Source organism: Phalacrocorax carbo, chromosome 2 (genome assembly GCF_963921805.1).
Source record: "Phalacrocorax carbo chromosome 2, bPhaCar2.1, whole genome shotgun sequence".
Classification (NCBI taxonomy): Eukaryota; Metazoa; Chordata; class Aves; order Suliformes; family Phalacrocoracidae; genus Phalacrocorax; species Phalacrocorax carbo.
In genome coordinates, this window is record NC_087514.1 from 22343155 (window position 1) to 22367433 (window position 24279).

Here is a 24279-nt window from a genome sequence, read left to right on the forward strand (position 1 = left end):
CTATGTTTTGATTAATTTACAACAAAAAGTAGGACTGCTAAGAAAATATCTCCCAAAGGTTCTGTTCATCTTATGCAAATACACAAAGAGCCAAACACAAATTATTTTGCTGATGAGCAAAAAAATAAAATTTCGTTATTGTTAAGGAATCATTCACCTTTTCCTAAACATGCTTCATTAGGAATAGTTTGAGAACAACTTGCATGTTTTCTTCCTTCTGTGACATGTTCTCAACAACAATTTTTTGCTTCTTACTGTATTCCTGGAGCAGGAAGAGAGAGTTTAACAGAACTCACATATGCCTAACAGTATTAGAAAAAATCCTATCACTTTGTTCAAGCAATAATCAAAATGCAGTAACTAAACCTGTGCTGACATTAAAGAAAAAAATCTTGGAGCAATTCCTCAGTTGTAAACTACTAAAATATAAAAAAAGAGACTGTAGCAAAAATACGCAGTTCACCACTGCACTGCTTGAACTAGATTCTCAAGTTTCCACTGAATGTAGATGCAGTTGTGATTTCTTCAAAACCCTCAATATCCATTGCCAAAGCATTTGGTAATTGCTAAGTATAAGGATGTTTTTAACTACATTAAAATTGAAAAAAAAAATTAACCTGGAGTTGTCCAATAGCGTAGTTAAGAAGCATAACATATACCCAGAAGGGCAGAAAAAAATATTTCACAAATTCTTTTATGTTGTGATGCAAAAGCATGGAATAGGGACTTGGCAAGTTTTGGGCTTATATTCTAACTCTCCATTGACTTCTGTTGGTCTCAGGTAACTTCTTTTCTGTTCCTCTCTTATCTTTCCCTGTGTTTATCTCACTTCGCTATGCAGACTGCAAAGGTCAGATATGAGCAAAAAATGGTTTAAAAATGGATATAGGTGCCTAAAATGCACAGGAATTTGCCATCTCATTCCAAAGAAAGAAACGTGAAATATCCTGCTCATAACCACTGTGGTGCCAAAGTTCTCCCAAAATAGCCTTTTTATCCCAATTTTACCTCTAATTTTGATTCTGTGTATGTTGAGAAGCCACTGACTCTTGCCAACATGGAGACAGCAGGGACCTATCCTACATATCAGCATTCAGAAAACACAGGTCCTGCACATTCTGCCTCAGGGACAAGTCTGTAAGCTTTACAAACTGCATCTATAGGCTTCTGCTCAAGAAATGTAGGTTTGGCCGCTGCTTTCTTTTATTACATCTCTAGAGAAGCAGAAACCAAATCTCAGTTTTATGCTGCAGTCAAGAGGATGTATCCGTGATGGAGGGACATCTGGGTTCAGAGCCCCTCCGTGCTGGAGAAGACTAGAACATTTCCCACTTTACTGGAGAGTACCTGGCACACAGCATCCGACACATGCCTGATATGCACTATTTTGCAAACTGAATTTTTTGCTAGCACCCAAAAAAAGAAAAAAGGAAGACCCAATAGGTCAAATAAAGTACTGATAAGAGAGCCGTGACTGTAGGCTAATGGTTAGGGTAATTTGTTTGTCAGCAGAGGGTTCAGTTTCCTGATCCAATGGTTGCTTGTGTATTTTCTGTGGGTCATCACTGGTACACTTGTTTAGTTTTAAATTACTCTGTTGTTAATACCATTTTTCCTGTTAGTTTTCTGTTAGTGGCACATACAAGTTTTGAGTGAGAGCATCATCATACTTCTTCCATGGGAGACAAAGCCTGTCTAAATGTTCTGGAGATCCTCAGGAGGCATATCCCAGTTCATTATGAGGGACATCAGCACGAAGAGACCAGTAGTATGAAGAGCCCACACAACTGTATTCTCAGTATCTGCGTAATTTCCCCTGAGCTGTGTATCTTGTGTGGGGTTTACAAGTAGAAGTACTGTAACGTTTACCTCCCTATTTTATCCTATGAGGAGCACAGATTACTCAACATCCTGCAACATTACTGCAACATCCACTTAAGTTGCATACTAGTCGAGGCCAGAGAGCTGTTCTGCATTACTCTACAAAGCATACCTCTAATACCACCTTTACTTTTGGGGCTGTTTTAATGTTTTTTTTACTTTCAGGTAACTATTTTATAAATTAGTTTCTATCCTTAGGAAAAAACCTCATTTATCAAAAAGGTATTAATAGTATTGTTGATGGCATGGGTAGTGTTAATGACATAAATTCAGTATTGAGATATGATTTTCTAAAGGACCTTTAATACTTCATTCCATTTAAGAACAAGGAAGGAAATCCTGTATTATTATGAAATGTTAAATTAAAGATGCAGCCCTAACGAATCTGTAAATATAAATGTCATATTTATTTGGTTTTGGTGCTAAAACCACGCTTCTGATAACTGTCCAAGAGCAAAGTACACCAGCCCTCTTCCTGCTGGCCTTTGGAGACCTGAAGTAAATCTCCCCTCATGGCACATTGATCTTTAGTGAAGGTGGTTCACAGAGCGATGTGTAGATAAGTATTACCCTTCTGGAACAATACAAGAAGTAGTCATTGAGGTCACTATGTAAAAATTGACAATTCTAGAAAAATTATTTCAGCTGGAAACAAATGAAACTGAATTTTCTTCTCTAAAGTATAAACTACATAGGTACACAGAACTGTAACTACAGGTATGTATCCTAGATATTTCAGGCAAACTGAAAAGTGAATAACTGACAGAGTAGAAGTGTGAAATTTCCCTATAAAGTTGTTCTTTTCATGCTCAAGTTTCAGTGGGATGAAATCAGAGCCCTTTTTCACAGAATATCCAACAAGAAATTCATATCTATTATATCAGATGCTAAGGGATTATAAAATCCCAAAAGGAGTTTCCAAACTGAAACTTTCTTAAGGAAAGTCTAAATTATTCTATTGAATAGCTCTCACATAGCCTAAAAAAGAAATGCTTTCCAGATTGAATTAATTCAGGAAAGACTGTGATGGGTTTTCCTTATGTAACAACACAAAGACCAAATCTTGTTTACTGTGAAAACAGAAATAAGACAGCTTTCAAGTTTTTTTGATGAGATGTATACTTTTTTAGCAGGGATCTTACGAGAATTCTTCTGCTCTGAATAAGAAAAGATAGCTTATCATTATTCTTACCAAGAAGGATCACCCTACATTTCTCCCTCTATTTTTACCTCTAATTATTGAAAGAAAAAAATCTTGTGGAAGGTCAAGCTAAATGTTCTGATCTCACTTATAGCTTTCTTCTTTTTTTTTCCTTATTAGTGAGATGAAGTGGTAATATAAGTAAGTTGCTTTTTAAGGAAAGGGTTGGCAACACAGAGAATATTTTTTTGAAAGATAAGTAGAGGTTTTAATCATATAAATGCCTACAACCAGGGGATTTAGTTTTACTTCTACCACAGTCAGCTGGAAGTCTCACAGGTGTGTATCTCACTGAGTTGGTAGCTACATATTACAGAGATGAAGTTCAATGAGTAGGTTGTGACTCCGGCAGTATTGCTCAGTTGGTGTCCACGATCTGCACATTTTGTCCCAAATTAAACCTTTTACTCTTACTTCCTAGTCTCATTACAGGTTTTCCTTCTCATCTGCCTGGAATTTCTGTTTATATATGGCATAAGGCGTCTCCCACATTTCGTGTGTGAGAGGTGTCTTCCAGAGGACTTGTGTAAGATCATAGCTGCCACTGCCTGGAGTTCAGTTCTGACACCTCAGCTATATATTTCTTTTTACTGCATCCATCTCTCACGGAAGCTTCATGAAAATACGAGGACTCAAATATATACCTGCCTCGTCTACAGAAAATCCTCTGAGGAGAGCTGCATAAATTTTGTATTGACTTATCTTATTTCCTAGTCTTTTCCTACATGTGGAAGAAAGCAATTTAAAAATAAAAATATATCACCCTAGTAAAATATATTTAAAAGTCTGTGTAGTCAGCCTTTTCACTTTGCAATTAGAGTCTATTTATTTATTAGCGTACTCTCCAGAGTTTATTTAGTAAAAGCTGATTAATGCTTTTGGTAATGTATTTATTGTAATGGTACTTTCTCTTCGGTAAAGGATTCAGGTCACAATTCTTAACTAATCAGTAGGACAAATTGGCCTTAATCTCTTGTCAACTGCTAATCCTATATTTCTATCAAAGTAATATGGGTTTATTTTGAAACTAAATCAGATTACACATCAAGGATACTGATACAAGTGTAATACTACATATTAAAGCAATTTATTAACACTAGAAATCTGCCTCTGGAACAGGAGAGGAAATAAAACCCCAAACAAATGGCTTGTTTCAAGCCACCTGAAATATATATGTAATTTAAAAAAAAAAAAAAATAAAATACACAGCCTGATTAAAAGTAGTAAAGGATCATTTCAGTTGCTGTTTTGGCCACACAAATTAATTCTAGGGGTAGAAAATAACAATGTTTATTATGAAAAGAAATACACTTTTAGTTCAGTAAGTTGTTTACTTACCCTATTCTATCTCATTTCAGACAATGAAAAGCAATCAATGTAGTTTCTCCTTTAGTTACCACTGTTGGAAATGATTAATCATCTTCTATTTAATAGGAAACATATGTACTGTATGTGTGGTAAAAGACTGTTTTTTATATAACTCCAAACTTTGAACTGAGAAATGTGGAATTCCATACAAGGCCAAGACCAATGTTCCCAACAGACCCCCTTCAATTATTCCAGTAATTGAGGAAATTGCTCTACAGGCTACATGGTTGGTTCATGACAGACATAACTGAGACTATTCTACTTACAAATACAGCACTTTAGACCATAGTTTCAACACCCTACAAACCATATAGAATCTGAAATTTGGCTTTTAAGACACAAAAACACACACACAGAGAAAATAAAACCCCACTCAAGCTATTTGCTCTTAGAGATGTACTTCTCTTACATTCCTTCTAAGAAAAGACGTAGCCATAAAATATCAAAATTTCAAAATACTTTGACCTTGTTTCACTAGAGTTACCCTTTGGACCTCTACAGATTTCTGCCTCTTTTTGATGAATGCTATTTAATTCTCTCAAGGGTAATCATCATTTTATTTCACTGAATCAACTGATTTTTGCTTTATTTTTCTACAGAGAAATATAACTTCAAGAATATAATGCCATAGTTTAACCACACCAAAATAATAAAGGATATTAAGAGAGGTCAGAACACCATGACACACTGTCCCAAAACTCTACTTTATAGCTCTACAACTTCATGACACATATTACCAGTTTGTCTTCCTGCTAAAGGAAGGACAGCCTTTATCTTGGTCATTTAAAAAAAAGGCTTTGGTTCTAATGAGATTTTCATAGGTTTTAATACTTGTCTATGTCTTGGTTGACCTTCCGTAGTTTTCCAATAGTTTTCCAATGCTTTCCTACAACTTCTATCCTGGGAGAATTCACCTATTTGAAAAAAAAAATTATCTTACATGGAGCAACATGTTGCCACAGAGAAACTGCAGTTCAGGCAGTGTCAGGTGACCCCCAGTGTCATCTGCTAGGTTCACGCATGCAGGGCCTTCCAGAGCACTGTACCTTGGAGTAATGCTCTACAGAGACACACAAGAAAAGTTTATTTCTATTCAAACACATGGTTACACCTCTCTGCAGGCATTACTGCACTGGTCACTCTCAAGCCACGCTGCTACATGCTTTTTGTCATCTATTTTAATGGATGCTATCTATTGTGATCATATGCCCAAAGATGCCATGGGACTCAGTCTCTGAGAGTGCGCTGGACTCTGTACATGGGACTGTATGTACACACGGGAAATGTTTTAATATGTATGGTCCATGGTGTGGTCCAGATTCCAAAAACAGTCTTGAAAACATAAATTAAACTGCTTAGACTTTTGGATATAATCAGCCTACAAGCACAATAGGTCTTGGCTACCTAAAGAAAAGACAAAATATTTTCCCAGCTCAAGGAGAAATGTCATCTAAGTAAGGGAAGTCAAGACACCCAGGTATCCACCTGCCAGAGACAGTGCATGTACGTTGAAAGGGAGATCTAAGGTCATATAATCAGAAGAGGGCAAAGACTTCACTCATTAATGAAATATAACTGAGAGGTACAGGTCTGCACCTGTATGGAATCCTGATCATCAGTTCCCTCAGGGCTGTCTAGCAGGAAAAGGATTGCTTCCAGATATGAATAGCTAAGCAAACACTGTTAAGATGCTGCTTCGGATTTGCATTTTATATTTCATTTTCCTTTGTAAAGACAGCCAGCTTTTCCTGTGGGATCAGGACCTGAGAGTTACAACATAAACTCTTTCTAACCCACCGCATGTTATCTTTGAGGAATGATTGCTTGACTCAAGGGTAGGGGGTATCCTGTTTGCTATTTTTTGTAGCACTGAAAAGGTACAAGAACCAGAACAAAAATCAATTCTGACTTACCTTGCTGCTCTACTCTATAGTATCTTGTCTTTTACTAAAGTCTTGTCTTAATTAAAGGTTACCTTAAGTAAAATTACTTTTGTGTCATCCAACCATTACCTTGATTCCAAGGTTAAAGAAATTGCAGAAATTTCTAGGCTCTTTTTTTTTTTAATTGCTTCTAAATAAATCAAATCAGTTCACAAAATACTGATCCTGTATATTCCCACACTTAAAATTTTCATTAAAACAAACAATAGGAAAGAAATATCACAGCAGTGATACACAAGGAGTACGAACTTTTAAAAAATAAATTACAACTCTCCTTTAAGCCCAGATGGAAACCAGAGAATGATTCTCATCTATTTTTGTTCATGTTTTCTGTATTCCCATGGTCTTAACACTGGCATTATTTCTGCTCTTTCTTTTCCCATATTGATAGTGATCCACAAAGCACCACTTAAGATTTTTTCATTTAATAGATACGAGAACAGACTTGGATTATCTTGCTATGATAATCTGAAAAGATCAGTTCCTAGTGCCTATGTTAATGAGGTCAGATCTTTTCAACTTTTTAAATTATTATTTTGCTCTCATAAGTTACCCTTGATAGGCTTGGTCAGCAAAGTTACCAAATTAGCAATTTCCTAGGCATTTAAGACTGTATATGTCTGAGGAGAAAAGAGCATTTCTTATTCAGGTTTTTGTCATATTTCACATGTATTCAGTTCTCTCTCTGGAGGCATTGCAACACAAAACATACACTATCCATAGCTGAATGAAATCAAAGTACCATTGTTAGGTAATACTTATTATTATTCTTCCTTTTACTCCCACCTATAACAACAAATCAGCATACCCTTTACTCACAAAAACACAAACAACTCTTCCTACCTGAATACACTAAAAGAATTACAGACCAGGATAAAAAATACTTTGTTGTATTTTGAGTATCAATTTCTTAATGCTATGCCAAATAACAAGAAGTAACATAAAATTAATTTGAAAAGACAGTAGAAAAGGAACTTTTAAGGCATTTATTGTAAGCCTGATTCACAGTCCTGAAAGCAGTTATGATGACCTACTTTCAAAAACACTTCTGGCATGGATTTAGTTATAAAATAGGAATGAAGAAAACCACTGAAATACAATTATGCTTTACAAAACACTTGAAAAAAGTTCCAGAGTTACTAATAGGCATTTCTTCACTGACTTCAATATAAGCACACAGTTTAGAAAAGCCTAGTTGCTATAAATATGATCACAACTTCCTATAGAAGTGGTATTGTTATCTCATGATCTCAGCATGCTTTTTCAAGACTGATATGTGAGGAGGTACTTAGCTGATCAATTGAATGACATAATTTCTTCATAAACTACCTAAGAACCCTTTATACGTCGATCGCCTTCTACGTGGTAGCAGTGCCTCACCACCTGAGTATCCCCTGCCTCTTGGTTCCAGAAAACTGTACTTACAGAACATCTACAGCACATTAGTGTTTTGATCCCAGCCCTTGTATCTGTGCTTGCACCAATACATGATTCCTTGTGCAGGCATTTACCATCTGAATACAGGAACATGGTGAGATAAATCAGGGAAATTTATAAATTCATTAAATACATTAACTGCAAGTTTTAAACCTCTGGCATTAATGTATGACACTGGTGTCCAGTATTTTTTTTAAGATGTGCCGATGGATGCTTATGACATGCAAGACACTTCTTCGCGATGTGACCTCACCCTGAGCCACCCAACAGGCCATCACCTTGTACCGCTGGAGACACAGCACCATACACACACATTATCCAGCGGCTGACACGGGGCCACAGGCTTGCTCACCACATGCTCGCGTGACCCAACTATTTAAATGATGCATGTGCCTGTCCTGTTAGGTGCAGCCACAAGTGGTCACCAGGCAAGCCCCCTCAGAAGTGCTGTCAAATAGGGCAGCAGGAGCTGGTGCGTGGTAACAGCTGCACAAAACAAGCCCTATCCAACCCATACATTAGGGGCATTTTCAGAAGGTGGCAGCAGGAGGTGCAGTGGCTGCTGAGTACAGACCTCTCCCAGGGAGCAGCTGAGGGAGAAGGGCTGCCAGCCAGAGCCATGCCAGCCTCCCTGGTTTCTGCTGCACCTCTAATAGCACTGAAATACAGCTCACTACTCAAGAGTATTTCAGAACAACCCATTCACCATCAGTGGGTCAAGACATCTTGAGTACTTTTGAAAGAGTTATATTTCACATTTGTCCCTGACTTGAGCATCTAATCAGCTGTTGGGAAACCGATTGGATCTAATAGAGAGAAAAACTTCTGATCATAAGTCCCAAATAACTAAGACAGCAGGGTATTTAAATCAAATCTAGGCAAGCCACATAATACAGATTCTCACTAGTGCAGGGACATACTTGAACAGCATACAGAGAGCTGACATCCTTCATTTAATATCTCTTACAGTAAGAGAGGCCAGATTAGATCAGATCTAGTAATGCAGGACATTGTATTTGACTTGATATCCAAATACATCAATACAGTTACATACCTGTGTACTATCACATGAGTAAAATTTAGATTTCTAGGTGAGCAAGTAGTATTCTCACCCAACCAGACACTTCCCAGATCTGTGTAAAAATGTCTTCGTCTTTTGCCTCACATTCATTTGAACTCAAAGAAAACAGAAATGTATATGAAACTGCCATTCCCATAACCTGCAAGTGAGTTGGTAAAACATGAGACTGCTGCAAAAACTTGTCTACTGATGGAGTCGTCAGTGCCTGCATGATATTCAGAGCTTTCACTATATACATTCTTCCTCCTCTTCTTCATTTTCTCTCGTCTTATACTGCATTAAGGCAGGCACACACTCAAGCTCTCTGCTTTCCTTCTGTGCTCCTTCTTCTGCTCTCTTACCCCTCTTTCTTACCCTTCCTTTCCTGTCTTTTTACTTGCACTCTTTCCAGATACTTTAAATCCTCTTCCTACAATTGTTTACTCACAAAATTTACTACAGTTTCTGGCATTGCAAATCATTGTTTTGCTCCATTTACTTGTACATTAAAACTTTCACGATATAAACTGCAAAATTTCCAGAGGACTGTAAAATCTCTCATCAATGTTTGAGTGGTGGTTAGCACAATGGAAACCTTCAGACGGAACCACACATGGCTGACAATTATAAACTTGTGTTGAACCATAATGCAACATTAAACAGATTTGCATAAATACTGAACATACAATATATCTTATGTTTATGCCTTGAAATGTAGAAATATATATGTGCATGACTGTATAAATCATTTAAACTCTTTTTTTTACATATATGTCATTTAAATACAAATAAACTTTTTCCATGTAAAATACACTTGTCCTATACAGTTTCCTTAATTGACAATGAGAGCTTTTCAGAGTGCATTATATGGATTTTTCCTTGAAATAGGAGGAATAGAAAAAATTGCGTAAGATTTTAAATGCTTTAGGCATCAAGGCAGAAAAACTCTCCGTAATTCCTAGGTAGAATATTTCAGTACCAGATTTTAAGTGAGATAAACAGAAATGAGGAAAATTTATACTGATGGTGAATACACTTGTAGGCTGAAAAGAAATTAATTAAAAGCAATGAAACAGTTGTACTAAAGTAATAAAATATAACATCTAATTTTTTTCAGGAAAATTGTGTTCTTTTGAAATAAGGTTACATGTTCAAATGTGAAAAAAAAATCCTGTATATTGAAATCCATATACACTATCTGTCACAAAAGCAAAGGAATTTTGCAATATTTCAGCGACCCTTCACAAACTCGTAGTAAGGATTCCCCCCAAACAGAAGTACAGCAGCTCATGTTGGCTCCTGAGAAGCAAGGAATTAGTGCATTAAGCAAGTTCCAGTAAGCAGAAAATAAAAGCCTCAGTCCAACCTGAAAAGGATATTTGCTAAAAGAAAAAAAGCCAACAGTTTAGTAAATGTCCAGCTTAAAAAGTTGTTTGACCATTTTCTTCATTCCGTAGAATGTTGTTGATTAGGCAACTTCAACAGGATATCCAAATGATTAAACCATAATACATACATATTATGTATATCTAAATGATAATTTGAGAGGGGAAAAAAATCCAGTTCCTACCAGTTTGGCTGAGTTGTGATGTGCTACGGCTTTTTCGCGAGAGACCCACGATGGCGACCATCTTTGCACCGATGCTGGAGCGTCTCTTTTTGCCGCCACCACCGACAGTGCCCACTGCCGTGTCCGACTGGCTGCCATCATTCTTCTCCAGTGTGTACATGTCCCCGCCGATGCTGGTGCTCTTAGTCATGTTCTTTCCTGAGACGCCCATCTGTCTGCTTTGCATTTTGGATGTAAAGACACTGTCAGCCAGTGGGTGGATAAACAGCGCAGACAAAGAAGAGTAAAAAAGGGAAGACAGAAAAGGAAAGGTTTCAGATGGAAGGTTTTGGGAGACTGGAGGGTAAAAGCAGCTAATTCACACAGGTAGGGTTTAGGTTTTGAGAGGTACAAAGGAGCAATTCTAATTCTAGGTTCCTGTTTGATCTCCTTTAAACATACTTGACTCATCAAAATTTTGTTTTAAATAATAAGCTCTTATTTACTGTTTGCCTTAAAATACATTACCAGCAAAAGCACATAAAAGAATTAATACATCAGTATGCCATATATACATTTTTCACTAGGGAAATTTAAGTTCTGTAATCAGTGCTCTGCCCCTCTTCTTCTCACATACACAGACAAAAATAATCTGTATTCCTCCGGGAAAGAGATACTTGATTCACTACTGAGTGGAATGAAAGGCTATGAGTCTGAAGCCTAGTTTTGGTTTCTAAACATCCAGACATTTCAAGGATGTTTTCACTAGTCTGGTTTAGTTCAGTCATCCTACGATTTTGATGAAATTACACAGTAATGAACAGCCGTAGTTTTTTTGTTCCCTCTCTTCAAGAACAAATACATGTATTACATATGTATTTCATACAACACTGGCCTGCTATGTGACTTAGATCATCATTACTGATAAATGGAATTTAATTCTAATATCCCTTTTATACTAATTTATAGACTGTTTCTACGCGTTCTACATGCCTACATCTAAATCTCCTGCAGCGTTTCACACCATGCTCCAGGAGGACCTGACGTCCCAGTGTCCCAGGCTAAGGGGCCTTTCCTTTGTATGGAAATGACGATCTACAGTGATGACAGCAGTACCTATCCAAATTTTGCCCTGACATCTAACTGGTAGGCATTTGGACAAACAGCCAGACCTGGAAACTCTGGAGCTCATGTGGGCCTGAGAATGTATAGAGACTATTTCTATTTCAGTGAAGTTGTTGCACAGAACTTAGACCTTAATTATTCTGTTCAGTACAGTACATCTCACTAAAAAGTCCCCACTAGGTACAGTCTTAGACAATCCACAAAACAGTGCAATATTTCTGAAAACCAGGGGAAATTATTTTTGTGTTAAATTGCCAGTATATAAAGACTAACAAAGAATATTTTTGCTTTTTAACAGATTTTCAAAAACATGCAAAGGCTGTTCCTAGGGCTTTACCGCTCAGCAAATGGTTCTAGAGTAAATTTTAGTGGGTATAGCCACACTTTTTTCCCCTTAGCTATGATGGCCTGAATCTATTTCAAAAAAGGAGGGTTGTATTACTTCTTTATGAATTTTTTGTAATACATGTTCTGTCACACAAAACTTAACTATGGAGTTAATGCAGAGCCCTCAAAAGCAAAGGGATCACTGAATCTCTTCCCACTCACTCAAGGGGAAATGGGATGAGGCATCAGATTTGGAACAACACTGCAACTATTTAAGATATTTGAGTGGTATGCATAAAGTGCTTTGCTCTTTAGTAGTCAGCTGCACGTGCATGAAGGCACAAAATGCTTGGAGTTAAGCCACAAAACAGAGGAAATATATGAGCTACTTTATAAAAGTGAACCTCTGCCATTAAGTCAAAAAAATATTGGGTATGCTTCTGAAGAAGTTATGAGCAAAACTTTGAATGAGAATTTGGATCAAGAGATGGAGAGCACAAAACAAAGCTGAAAGAGCGCTGTAGTGAGTGGCCTTGTCTAGACAGACAATAACAAAAGACTGGAAGACAGTGATAACCTGAAAATTTTGTCTTATCCTTTTTTAACTGTTTGTTGTTATATGTTAGTACACACTGATACATTTAAAACTAAGCAAAGAGTGGGATAAGATGCGGGTACAGAGGAAGGCAGGGAAGAAAAAAAAAAGAGGATCTGTATTTCTGGATCTTTTTAGCATGATGATAACTTGTAAGCTGACAACATCACGTAGTGTATTTTCTTTTAAACACCTTTAGGGATTGTTTTACAGAAAGATGCCACAGAAACTACTTCTCAGTTTCAAGAGTCTCTTGAATATATGAAATACTAGAGAGATATAGGAAGAACAGTGTTGGGAAGAGCTAGTATCTTCAACTCTATCGTATGCAAAATTAATCTAGAAATCAGAAAATTTGAGCACCATATCCAGTAATGTCATTTTAACCCAAATTTTCTAAGAAAATATGATTAATGTGGCTGTGTTGTCTGTCCAGTCTCTCTCTTCTCAGTATTTTTTAAAATCAATTCAAATTTGGCACAGGAATAGAAACTAGAGCTATTTAGTTTCTAAAACTGTTTTGAAAACCGATCCCTGGAGAGAGACCTTATGAATGCCCCCTTCAGGGAAAGACTGTAGTATAAGTCATTACTGAATCTCTGTTATTTCACGTGGGAGCTCATTCGCACAGCACAGACTGATAAGGGAAGTAACATTTTTATTGCTTGCAGAAAGACCTATTCTGGTGATCCATTTTTCATGAATGATATCCAGAAAATCAGTGGGTTCCTGTAATATTTATTAATTGGAAATATTAGTTATGGCATTGTTTCATAAGTGATATTAACTTTTAGGAAAGGCCTTATGTCATATCAGGAAAACAGAAATATTCTGTTTTCTTACAAAACTTACTCTGAGGAAAAAGTTCCCATTTCCTCAGCCTAATGTGCCTTTGAGGTGTTTCATGTGTCATTTTCCAAGATGCATAATTCTATTTAAGTGTAATGGATTACAATAATTACCCTTATTAAAGAAATCAACGTGCTTAAAAAGGTTGGCACGCAAACAAAGTTGTTATAATTTCACTAGGCAGTTAACTGTGAAAGCACACTATGCATTATAAAAATTTGCTTCTTGGCTGCTGTTGAAGGGCTTCTGTATCACAAAATGAAGCTTTGCTGTGTACACCTGCCAACAGTGAGGCAGAATTCTTTCAACCATGTTCCTTTGACCAACTGAGAAAAGTAGGAAAGAGAATTCAAGTAAAGGGATTTAGATTTAGATTTGTGTGGCTATACCACATACTATCACAAATGGCTAATATTGAAAGTTCATTCATAAAACTATTATTTTTTTTCCAGTAGAGTTCTAAAAATATTTGTTTTATTTAAAGGTTTGCTGTAAAAGCAGCAGAGAAGACATCTTTGTTATGCTCCCAACTAGCAAACAGCTCCTGGAGAAAGCCATCACAACTTTGGCTTTTTTTTTTTTTTCAATTCCTCTTTCACCAAAAAAACTTTAAGAAATAAGTATTATGAGAGTTCTGAGTGGCTTATAGTACCTCATAGTAAATCTGCAGTGGTCATGAGCAAACCAAGTCCTTCATCAGCACTATGAACCCTTTCTGGTCATCCAAACCCTAACTCACTAATTATTCTTAGTAGATGCTTGGCATCCTCACCAGTGAAGCTATCTTTCTACCCAGACTGTCTTCTGATAGTGCCAGAAATAGATTATTCCTAGAAAAATAGGGTGTTGCATGTCAGATTTAGTTCCTTTCTGAGGTAACAGAAATATAGGATAGAGAGAGTAAATGAAAAGTCAGTAAATCCTACAAGCTTTTCTCTGAAAAGGAGAAATTACTTTTACAGGAAGTTTTATTTACATGTACATATACACAAACCTAATCATACACATAAAGACATCCAGTTAAGTATGTACAACAATATTTTAAAACTGGCATTAAATAAAAGTGATTTAGGAGATTATATGAGTCAAGGAATAGATACGTACTAAAAACAGGGTTCTCAAGGTGCCTTACAAGATACTAATCTTAAAAATATCCTCTGCAAAGAGAATATTTAGACAGATAGGGGAAAAAAACCAAAATTAAATAAAATAATTAACTATGCTAGACCCAATCAGATGTGCATAATGGTGTAATAATCACCCTTCTTAGAATCAAGACAAGAACAAAATCTTCACACAACCCCAGCTGAATGGCAGCCCACAGCAACAGCAGAGTGAAGGTGTCAGCCAGGCCACTCACTTTTTTTTTTATGGGGACCAACTAGTCAACAAGAGCAGGGTGATGGGCAAAGCTCACACAGGAACGTTCTTTCCTGCTTTACCCCTAAATTCAGGAAACTACCTGAGGAGAATGAGAACTGCAGCAGGTCTCTGTCTGTTTCAGCAGGCTAGAAACTAGTCAGATGCTTCAATTTTCCAGTGAACAGAGAAAAAGGAAAGATTTCTCTACTCTGTCTTCAACTCCAACCACTGTCTCTTCTAGTTTTTGTCAGTTGTGAGAAGTATATTCATACACCCTTCCTAAAATACAGCAGTCCTCTGTAATCTCTTCACAAGCAAGCAGAGGGAATACTCAAGGAAGTTAAGTGACTAATAACAGAATAACAGCAAAGTGTAAAACAAACCTTGAAATCTGACAGTCAACTAAAAGAGTCTACTTAAAGCAGAAAAAATATTTATGTTTTCCCAAGTGATAATGATTCCAGGCAGTCAGGAACAAGCTGGGCATGTCAGCTTCCTATGTATGTTACAGTACATTTTCTTAACTTTAACTGTTTGTGACCACCTACACTATGGATAAATTTTAGACGAATACTTTCTCAAAGATAAAGAAGGAAGTTCTTCAAAACAAACAAGAGAAAATTAGAAAAGAAGTTAGAGCAAGGCATCTATAAATATTTGTACTTTAAAACCAATGGTGGAATATGACAGCCTTTAAGCACCAGATGTTATGCTTAAAAGTGTACCATACTAGCCAACTGAGGGGAGTCAGACTGACAGATACTTATGACAGGAAATTTAATATGGTCCTTATTGTCCTTGAATACCCCTGTGCCAGAGCTACTGTAGTTAATAAAGCGGCTCAGGCCTGTTCTCTGACCTTGACAGACTACACACAGCTAGCTTACATCCTTCCCAATACAGGTTTTTCTCAGGCATGTTGCCTAGAGGGAACATACCCTGACCCGTGCTGTCTCCTGAACTGGGCCTCGGCTGAATCAGAGGCACCTTATTGGTGTGTCCAGCACAAAGCTATACCAAGGAGGGCACAAACTGTTTAAACAATATGGATGATCAAAGCTATGTCCTGACGCTGTCTAGCTTACTTGTATAGGCATAGCCTTCAATTCCTTCATGATACCACAAATCTGAGTTTGTTTTCAAATTCTGGTATTCAACAGGCCAATTCTAGCCCATAAGCTTCTTCTGAATGCTTTTAAAGAAAAACAGTAAGCAAGTACAAAACTGCTATTCATAGTTAGCCTTCTGGAAAATGTGATGCTACATTTGTGGATTTCTTGAACACATTAATCTTTAAGATCTCTTTGCAGAGTCCCCCTTGTTTTCAAAACAGGGAGTGCAATTATTCTTTAGAATCATATTTGCTGTCAAGATTTTCCAGACTCCTACTACAGCAGATAATCAGAAATTACCTTGTTTTTCTCCCCAGTTTGTCAATATCTGTGCTGAATTACAGAAAGATTATAAAACATTGGCAGAGAAACTTTCCCAAAATACAATGACTAGGACTAGCTACTTGGAAAATGATCCCTCTGGAGTTAATGCATAGCCAGAGAGGAATACTGTAAAGTGCTTAAGGAATCCTCATAGAAGGGAGGCAGAGAAGTAGGTCTCAGAAGATATTTGCTTTAGTCTTGGTATCTCCTGCTTTAGACAGATCATTTCCTTGATAACTGACCAAGTAGGGAAGCAACTGTTTTTGAGGTTTGGGTTAAGGAGATGGAATATTTCAGAGTGCAAAAGGATCCTGCCTTAAAGGCCTGATTTGAAGCCACTTTATATACAGCTGTATAGCTGGTAACTCTTGCACCAGGTAAGATGGACTCTGGTGTGGGCAAATGCTCCAGATCCTAGATAAACAGGTTCCAGAAAAAAACTTAGTTTAATCAACATTCTTGGATGTTAAGAAGAACAAATCAGAAACTTCATCCAGCCTCTCCCAATTTCTGACTGACTTCTTAGTGCTTTAAAGGTGTTTAATAATCTTACTAGAAAATACTAATTTTAGAACTAATTTATAATATTTTTGGCCACTGTTATATTTTCAACGAAGCAGTGGCAGACACACTGAATCCTCATCATTTCATATGTACCAAATGGAAAGTCTCGTCCTGTCTCCATAGTTAAAAACCTGCAGTCTTTGGCTGCAACTTTTGAACCAGTTGCAGAGTTGGACAGCATCTCACTATTTGGTCAGATTCTTGCCTACAAAAACAAACTTTTAATAGAAACTGTAGTACAGTAAGTGCCAAATTTCCTCAGGAACCTTTTTTTTAGGCCAGAAAAAGAAAAGAAAAGAAAACATAAACTGAAAAAGAAATACTGACACGTGGGACCCCTTATGCTTTATCATGCCTGTTGAGATTTACAATATGTGGCAAACCAGCCAGAATGGGGATGGAGGAACTAAAGACAATGGCTCCCTTGAAAGCTGTTACTGCTATAAAAAGCGATTATGAAGTCTCACAGGTTAAAGAACCTCATTAAGATTTTTGCAGGCATCGTATGTTGTTGCACAGGGCAGTACTGCCCATTGTTTCTGTACATTAAGCAGTCCAACAGGCAGCAACAAAAAAGGCTAAACTAGGAAAATACACTGACTCAGTCTTTCTCCATAGACAAAAATATAAAGAACAGGCCCAAACCCAAATCTTCGGACACCACAGTCATTCAAAAACCAGAGATAATAGCCTTCCAGACATCCTCTGCCACCTTCTCATTTTTCTCTCCTGGACTTATCAAAATGATTAGACTCTGGTAAGGTGAACACCTCTCTTTCCCTGTATTTCATTTGTTAAATAGTATCATAATCCGTCTGCCAGCTCAAAATAAGTCCCAGCACCAGGAACCCCAGCCCTGTAGCTCAGCTAATGAATTGCTGAACTGAACGGTCATTTCTCATTACCCGTAACTGTTTCCCAGCATTTTCTCCCATCTCTTCCTCTCCCTGCTCTTCCTTCTGTCACCTTCCTCACTAACATACCAGCAAGACAGATATTTTTTGTTAGTGCATGTAGAAAAGCTTCCTCTTCCTTCCTCAGTACCCTGGTAAGTTGACACCACATCAGCAGCGTTCTGCAGGAGTAAAGTACTGCTGAAGTTATGTAAAACTGATGTTTAAATCAGGCCCTGGCCCTGCACCGTAACAGTCTGTGGCAGGAAGTAGCACACTGAGCAGTACAGTATCCTTACACTCAGTGAATCTGTGATCACTAACAAATTACAAAGAATATCACTTATTCTACAAAGGATAAATAAAAGTGCTATTCTGTTCCACAACAAATACACTTTACTAAAACCAGTATTATGAAGCACAGATATTTTTCCAATCTACAATATTATTAATATTTTTAAATGTGAAGAGGATATCAGTACCATCTACCTTACTATATATTGTCAAGTGGGATTTTTGAGGATTTTGCTTTTATTTTTGCAGTCTTTTTTTACAGCAGAATTGGAAATGAAAACTTAAAATCTTGATGCTCTGTCAAAAGTGTATTTATTGGAGAATCAGATTTACACTTAAGTAATTTGGCGGATATTGCAGGTTTCTTTTTTCCCAATGCAAAGTCAATATTACTACTTCCCTGTCATTTAGCTTAGTTCTCTGGTAATGATCCCTAATGAAAATAAAGCACCTGCAATAGTAAAAATTGACTTTGCCAGGTGTGGAGTACAGCTGCGTGCTGTGATGTTCTAGGGAAAGGATTTTAACAAATTTTCAATTGTTGTAATAGATATTTTCTAAGACATGTCTCCTATGGGACTGGAAGACCCACTGAAGATTTAATTTCCAGCTTTTTACAAGCAGGAGAGGAATTTTAATGCCATTCTTAATGGACCTTTTAACTCATTTGGAGAGGCTCTCATTTCATTAATTTGATGAAGAAATTTAACAGAAACCGCATTATGGGGACAGCTGTGATGTAGGAAATAACATTTCACTGGGAACAATGCTTCTGGCCAATGGACGTACTCATCTGCCAATTCACATCAAAAAGAGACACTGCAGGGTCAAAATTCTAATTACATAGTCTCTGAGATTCACTTGGTCAAAAATTGTCCTATTAACTCATTTGTGTTATAAATCTCTAATAACTACTGGAGTGACTTAATTATTAGGCTTATTTTATTGAAATTATAACAAGAAAGTTGGTGGGAAACAATAAAGGGGTGATTATAATGTATTTTGTTACTTTTATTACTATTCAAAGAAAACTTGTGTGCACATCTCAAACTAAAAATAACAAAAGTATCTGTTTCAAAGGTCTTTTCCATTACAAATCAGAAATGTCTCACCTGTTACAATACAGAGGTTGACTTGAACTGGATCTTCCCCACTCTGCTAGATATTAAGCTCTGCACACTGCTTTATTGTAAAATAACAGATGTATAGCTTTTTCCATATCATGACTAGCATGTGTTTTTTTAAATAGGAAGAAATTTTTAAATTGTTTGAGGTCAGGGCATCGGGTTACTTATCAAACATTGTCACAACAAATAAGTGACACAGGAAAACCACTGTAACTGGTAACTATTTCCAAACACTAGCAGTTGAATTCAGCACAGAGCTTCAGAGATTTTTGATAAAAGTGCTCACCATCTGTGAGAGAATAATTGGCCATTTTTAATATAAAAATAATATTTGTAACAATTTTTAATTTATAAAAACTTGTTATATTAAATAAAAATAAATAAATAAAAACTTATTACCCTGTTACGAGTAGTGAATCTATGCAGAAAGCCCTTCCTTTCATACAGTGAACTACAAGCCATTTACTCTGTGTGAATTCAAAAGAAAGCTAGCGAGAAAGCTAGCTGAGGTCCAAAAGTCTTGCATTAGTCCGCTGCCACATTAATTTGATATTAATTTCTAAATGCAAGCAGTCCATATGAGCTCTGAATGCTTGACAATCAAGTAAGTAAAATCCAAGCAAAGACAGAGTCAGTTTTGAATAACAACCAAAATCTTTGAGTTTAGAAAGCATCTTCTTTAACACCACCTGGCAAAGAAGCCCTTGCGTTTGTAAATGCAGGTTAACAACAAGCTTGCCAAATTAAAAATGACAGTGGGCAACCCGATTTAATTGAGATTGTCTCTTACAGAAATGCACCTTGCATGCACTTAATCTGAAAGTTAAATGTTATGTGGTTATTCAAACATACTGTTGAATTACAGTCTTCCAACAGAGGAGGGGTCATTCTGTCTTCTATATTAACACTGCTGACTAAGTCATAAGCTATACTGCAAGCTTGCTTACTGCTGCCCAGATTTGTTACTTGAAGGGCTGAAAAGAAAGCAGTGAATTGATAAACCAGACTTTAAATCTACTATGTATCCAAGAGCTAAACCACCAGAGAAATAATATAAAATCATCTAGAAAATGAGAAAGATTTCAGACTTGAGGTCAGAAATTCTCAAAAATATATAGAGATAAGAGACATCATTTATTACCTCAGGGAAAGAGAAACCACGATTTATCGTCTTTACTTGCTAAACTGAAATTAGCTCTAAGGAAGATTTTCTTATTTAGAAAATATATTGACAGCTATAAAACTTTGAAAGATAGTCATGCAGGAACTGGGTAGGATGCACTACTGAGATTGCATTAAGGGAAAAATCACATAATACACAGGGAAGAGCCAGATGTCCCGAAAGGGCTTTATTTTTGTAGTCAATATGGTTTTCACTATAGCTGCTTCTGTACTGCCGTCATGAAAGATTGGATTTCATTAATTAGTACTGTATGATGTGGATATGCTCATGCTCCCTGTACTGCTTATGTGTATGTGTATGGCAGTGGGCATCTGAAGAATAAAGCAACTCTGACGTTTCCTTCATTCCTTGTAAATTTGGGTTCTTGAGGACTCAAAAAAATCAGGGTCAGAAGAGGCACTGCTAACATCTCACAAACCCATAGCATCTCTCTGAATCAATCTTCTGCAGCTGAGAGCTAAACGGACACAAGCAAGAGATCTGAAGCCATAATGACGTCAACCAAAGAGACATTATCTGGGAATCATGATCTCGCCTGTCTGACTTCTGTCACACTGACAAAATGACTTTGAGTTACTTTGGGCCTATGGGGGGAAATTAGAAAAGCATGGTGAAAACTTAAGACCATCATAAAAAGAAAATGTGAGGAAACTTGGCTTACATCTTTCTGAACACAAGTCTGCAAACTTTGTTTTTATGACCTGGTCTATGCCCAGAACTCCCTGCTGAGGCAACGTGCACATTGCACACCATGCACGTTTGGAGCAAAGGCTCTTCTTGTTTACCTTGGGCCTCCATAGGAATCCTGCTCATGTTATGGCTAAAATCTGGGAAGTGTTGGGCTCCCAGTGGCATTTGTGGGGAAATATATAGGCTTATTTCCTACTAGGGCCCATGTGATGATGCACGTCCCAGCTTGTTCAGGTAGCACCTTATGGACTTCAGAGACTAAGATGAGTACAAACACCATGCAGGTACAGTGATAGTACTGAACCAAAATGTTCAGATGCTTGCTCATGTAATGTTAAAATCAGATAGATGGGCAATGACAAACTGCTGGAGTATCATCTTACCATAGGTATTCAGTAAGCAATAGTAAGACCAGCACTGAGCCCCTGACCCTTCATTAAAATATCATAATGGCCAGACGGACCTGGCAATGTGTTTCAAAGGCTCTGCCACAAAACCAGCAACTGTTTTAAAAATACTTTTGTGAAGTAACAAGGAGTTTATATTTGTTTCTTAGAAGGCTAAGTGATAAGCTTATTAATTATTTTTAATGAAGTACATTTAGAGGACTCAGAAAAGGCACTATATGATTTTTACAGAATCTTTTAAATTTTCTATAAAAATATACCCAGGTAGAATTAGTGAAAACACACAGAACTTAGACAGAACCAGAGAATCATAATAACAAAGAAAGAAAAGCCTGATGCCTTCAACATCCAATTCCTTGTTTTTATAAGCTTCTTCCCACACTCAGTTGTTGCTGTTACTATTCTTGTCCACGGACCTGTCGTGCTCAATCCTGTACAAACGAAGATAAAAAGTCTGTCTACTGAGGAACTTAGACTCAATCTAGTTTTAAATATCTTCAGGAAATTAGGGTTTTTCTAATGCACATAACAGTGCAAAAACTAATTTCAACACTTAGATTTGCTTTAAAACCTCATCTTAATTTTTCCCTTTATCCCGACTTCCCTGCACGTCTCCAGGGCTTTCCAACTACACCTCTATTTTTTTTTTTTAAACTACTGATACAGTGTTTTTAAATAACCTTTTGTAACAGGAGTACATCGGTGCTTTCTAGATCACAGGTCAGAGGTTGCTCAACAGAGGTTGGTGTGCAGGCTGCATTTCACGGAGAGGGAAACAGTCTCAATGATACTGTGTTGCTGTCAAAGAAGAAATGTCTGAGTTTCCTGCTGGGCATCACATATCAAAGTTGCAGACTGTTTCAAATGAGGTATTTTCACTGTTCACCTGTTAATAATGTGTACTTCCAAATTCATTACTTCATTATTTCTCAGTAGATCAAAATAAGTTTACTAGCTGGAACAGAGCCTATATATCTTTTGTACCTATTCCAAAATAACAGGAAAAAAATGGGTCCCCAAGGATTTGATAGATGATGAATAATTTAGAAACAGGTGACCCGCTAGATCTCTTAAATTATTTGTATTCTACTCGCAGTACAGATTTCACAACAAATATCTGAATTCATATAATTCCTTTCTGAACGATTGATATTTTATATCCTTTTCCATAATATTTTTCCAGAAGTCACAGATAATTTTCTTCTGCTTGTCATCTACAGAAGTGTAAAAAACCAAGTGGAAAAATTATTGACTCTGTGTGTTGCTACAGACCCAGTAGCTATATGAATTACAGCTTTTCAAGGTTTGCCTTGCTGTGGAATACTAAAGTTAAAAAACTTACATCAAAAGTAGTGGGTTTGAATCTATGCTTCAAATGGGGCAAGAATTAGCCATGAATTCCTCACAGACTCTCTGCGGCCTAATAATACTAATGAAATCTTACTGAAAAAGAAGTTTGATTTAGGTCCTTTGATTTCTCAGTAAAGACCGGCAGTAGGTGAGCAGCTTTCTGCTTATCTAGTCAGAAGTATGCAGAAGAGTTATGTTAGGGGACACAAACTGAAGTTGCTGCTTTTTGTTCATGGACTCAGTCCACCATACTTGCCCCAGCTGCCTGAATAACGAAACACTTTGCAGCTGAAAAGAGCTGGTGAACATTGTATTGCAACCTGCTGTTCTCAGACCAGGAATGGCAAGGTCACTTGGCTGTGATGTTAAGTTTGTTACAACAACATCTTGGGTTGAGAGCTGCAGCAAAGTGCATGCTGACATGTTTTCCCTGAAAAATTATATGAACACTGACATAGCTGTACCCAAGTTCTCTCTCCCCACATGGCAGAAATTATTCTCGGTGAACCTTATAACCTACCTACCTACCTACCTACCTACCTACCTACCTATCTATCTATCTATCTATCTATCTATCTATCTATCTATCTATCTATCTATCTATCTATCTATCTATTGTTCGTTCGTTCGTTCGTTCGTTCGTTTGTTCGTTCATTCGTTCGTTCGTTCGATATCTATATATATGGCTAGAGCTATTGGGAGCATAGGCTGCCTGTACTATGATTTTGCTAAATGACTGATCATGCAGTAGGGAAGGAGTCTCAGGCTACAGTTTTCCCTTACAAACATATGGCCTGTTTGGCTACAAAAGTTAGGCACAACCAACTTCTTTCATCCAGTAGTGCAGTTGGAACAATCACTGTAATCATTCTGAAATAGCTTTAAGAAACCAAAAAGCACATGCACATTGAAAATGGATTTTTCATGTTTGTTATCCTTTGCACAGTTTTTGGTATTTTTACCATAATATAGATTTTCAGAAAACGTTACTGGCTTCCACCCCTGTGAAGGAGCTTGCACAGACTGCATTGACATGCTTTTTCATCCAGCTTTGTAAAACACTGCATTTAACTGATAATAGCTGCTATCACAGTGGAAGGCTCATAAAAACTGAAATACTAAGATTACAATATCATGAAAACCTAAGGAACAAATACTCATCAGGAATCAGTTTTAAAACCTACAAATTAAATTCTTTAAAGATTTTTTTTTGACTGAATGACACAAAAAAAGAACTAGAAAGTTAATTTGAAATTAATCTTTATACCCAACAAGGCAAAGGACGCAGAGAGCATGAATAAGTATTAGAAAAAGTTTACTACCTGAACAAATCCATTACTTAAAACTACATCCTGCACTCTGTTTCTTGTATCTTCAAGTACCTTTGCAAAATTACATCCCAGCTGACTTTTTCTACTACAAATTCTTCCTCGGTTGTGTCATCTTTCTACTTTATCAGCTCTATTTCTTCTACTGTCCTTCACTTCTTTTCTTCACATGGGATGCCATCGATTTCTTCCAGTACATAGAAAAACACAGGAATGATTCTTCTGTTCTGTCTCTGCATTCTCCACTTTATACATTTCTCTCCCCTTGCCCCTGTCATTGATACAGAAATTTCTCACTGGACCTCTTCCT

General features: G+C 37.0%; 1 protein-coding gene across 1 annotated transcript in view; it reads right to left on the reverse strand.

Moving 5' to 3' along the window:
- Window positions 1–24279, reverse strand: part of RIMS2 (regulating synaptic membrane exocytosis 2) — a 339727-nt gene that overhangs the window by 44939 nt on the left and 270509 nt on the right. Inside the window, exon 19 of the mRNA XM_064442256.1 lies at window positions 10461–10702. Within this exon, the coding sequence (XP_064298326.1) occupies window positions 10461–10702 (242 nt within the window). The remainder of the gene's footprint in view (window positions 1–10460; window positions 10703–24279) is intronic.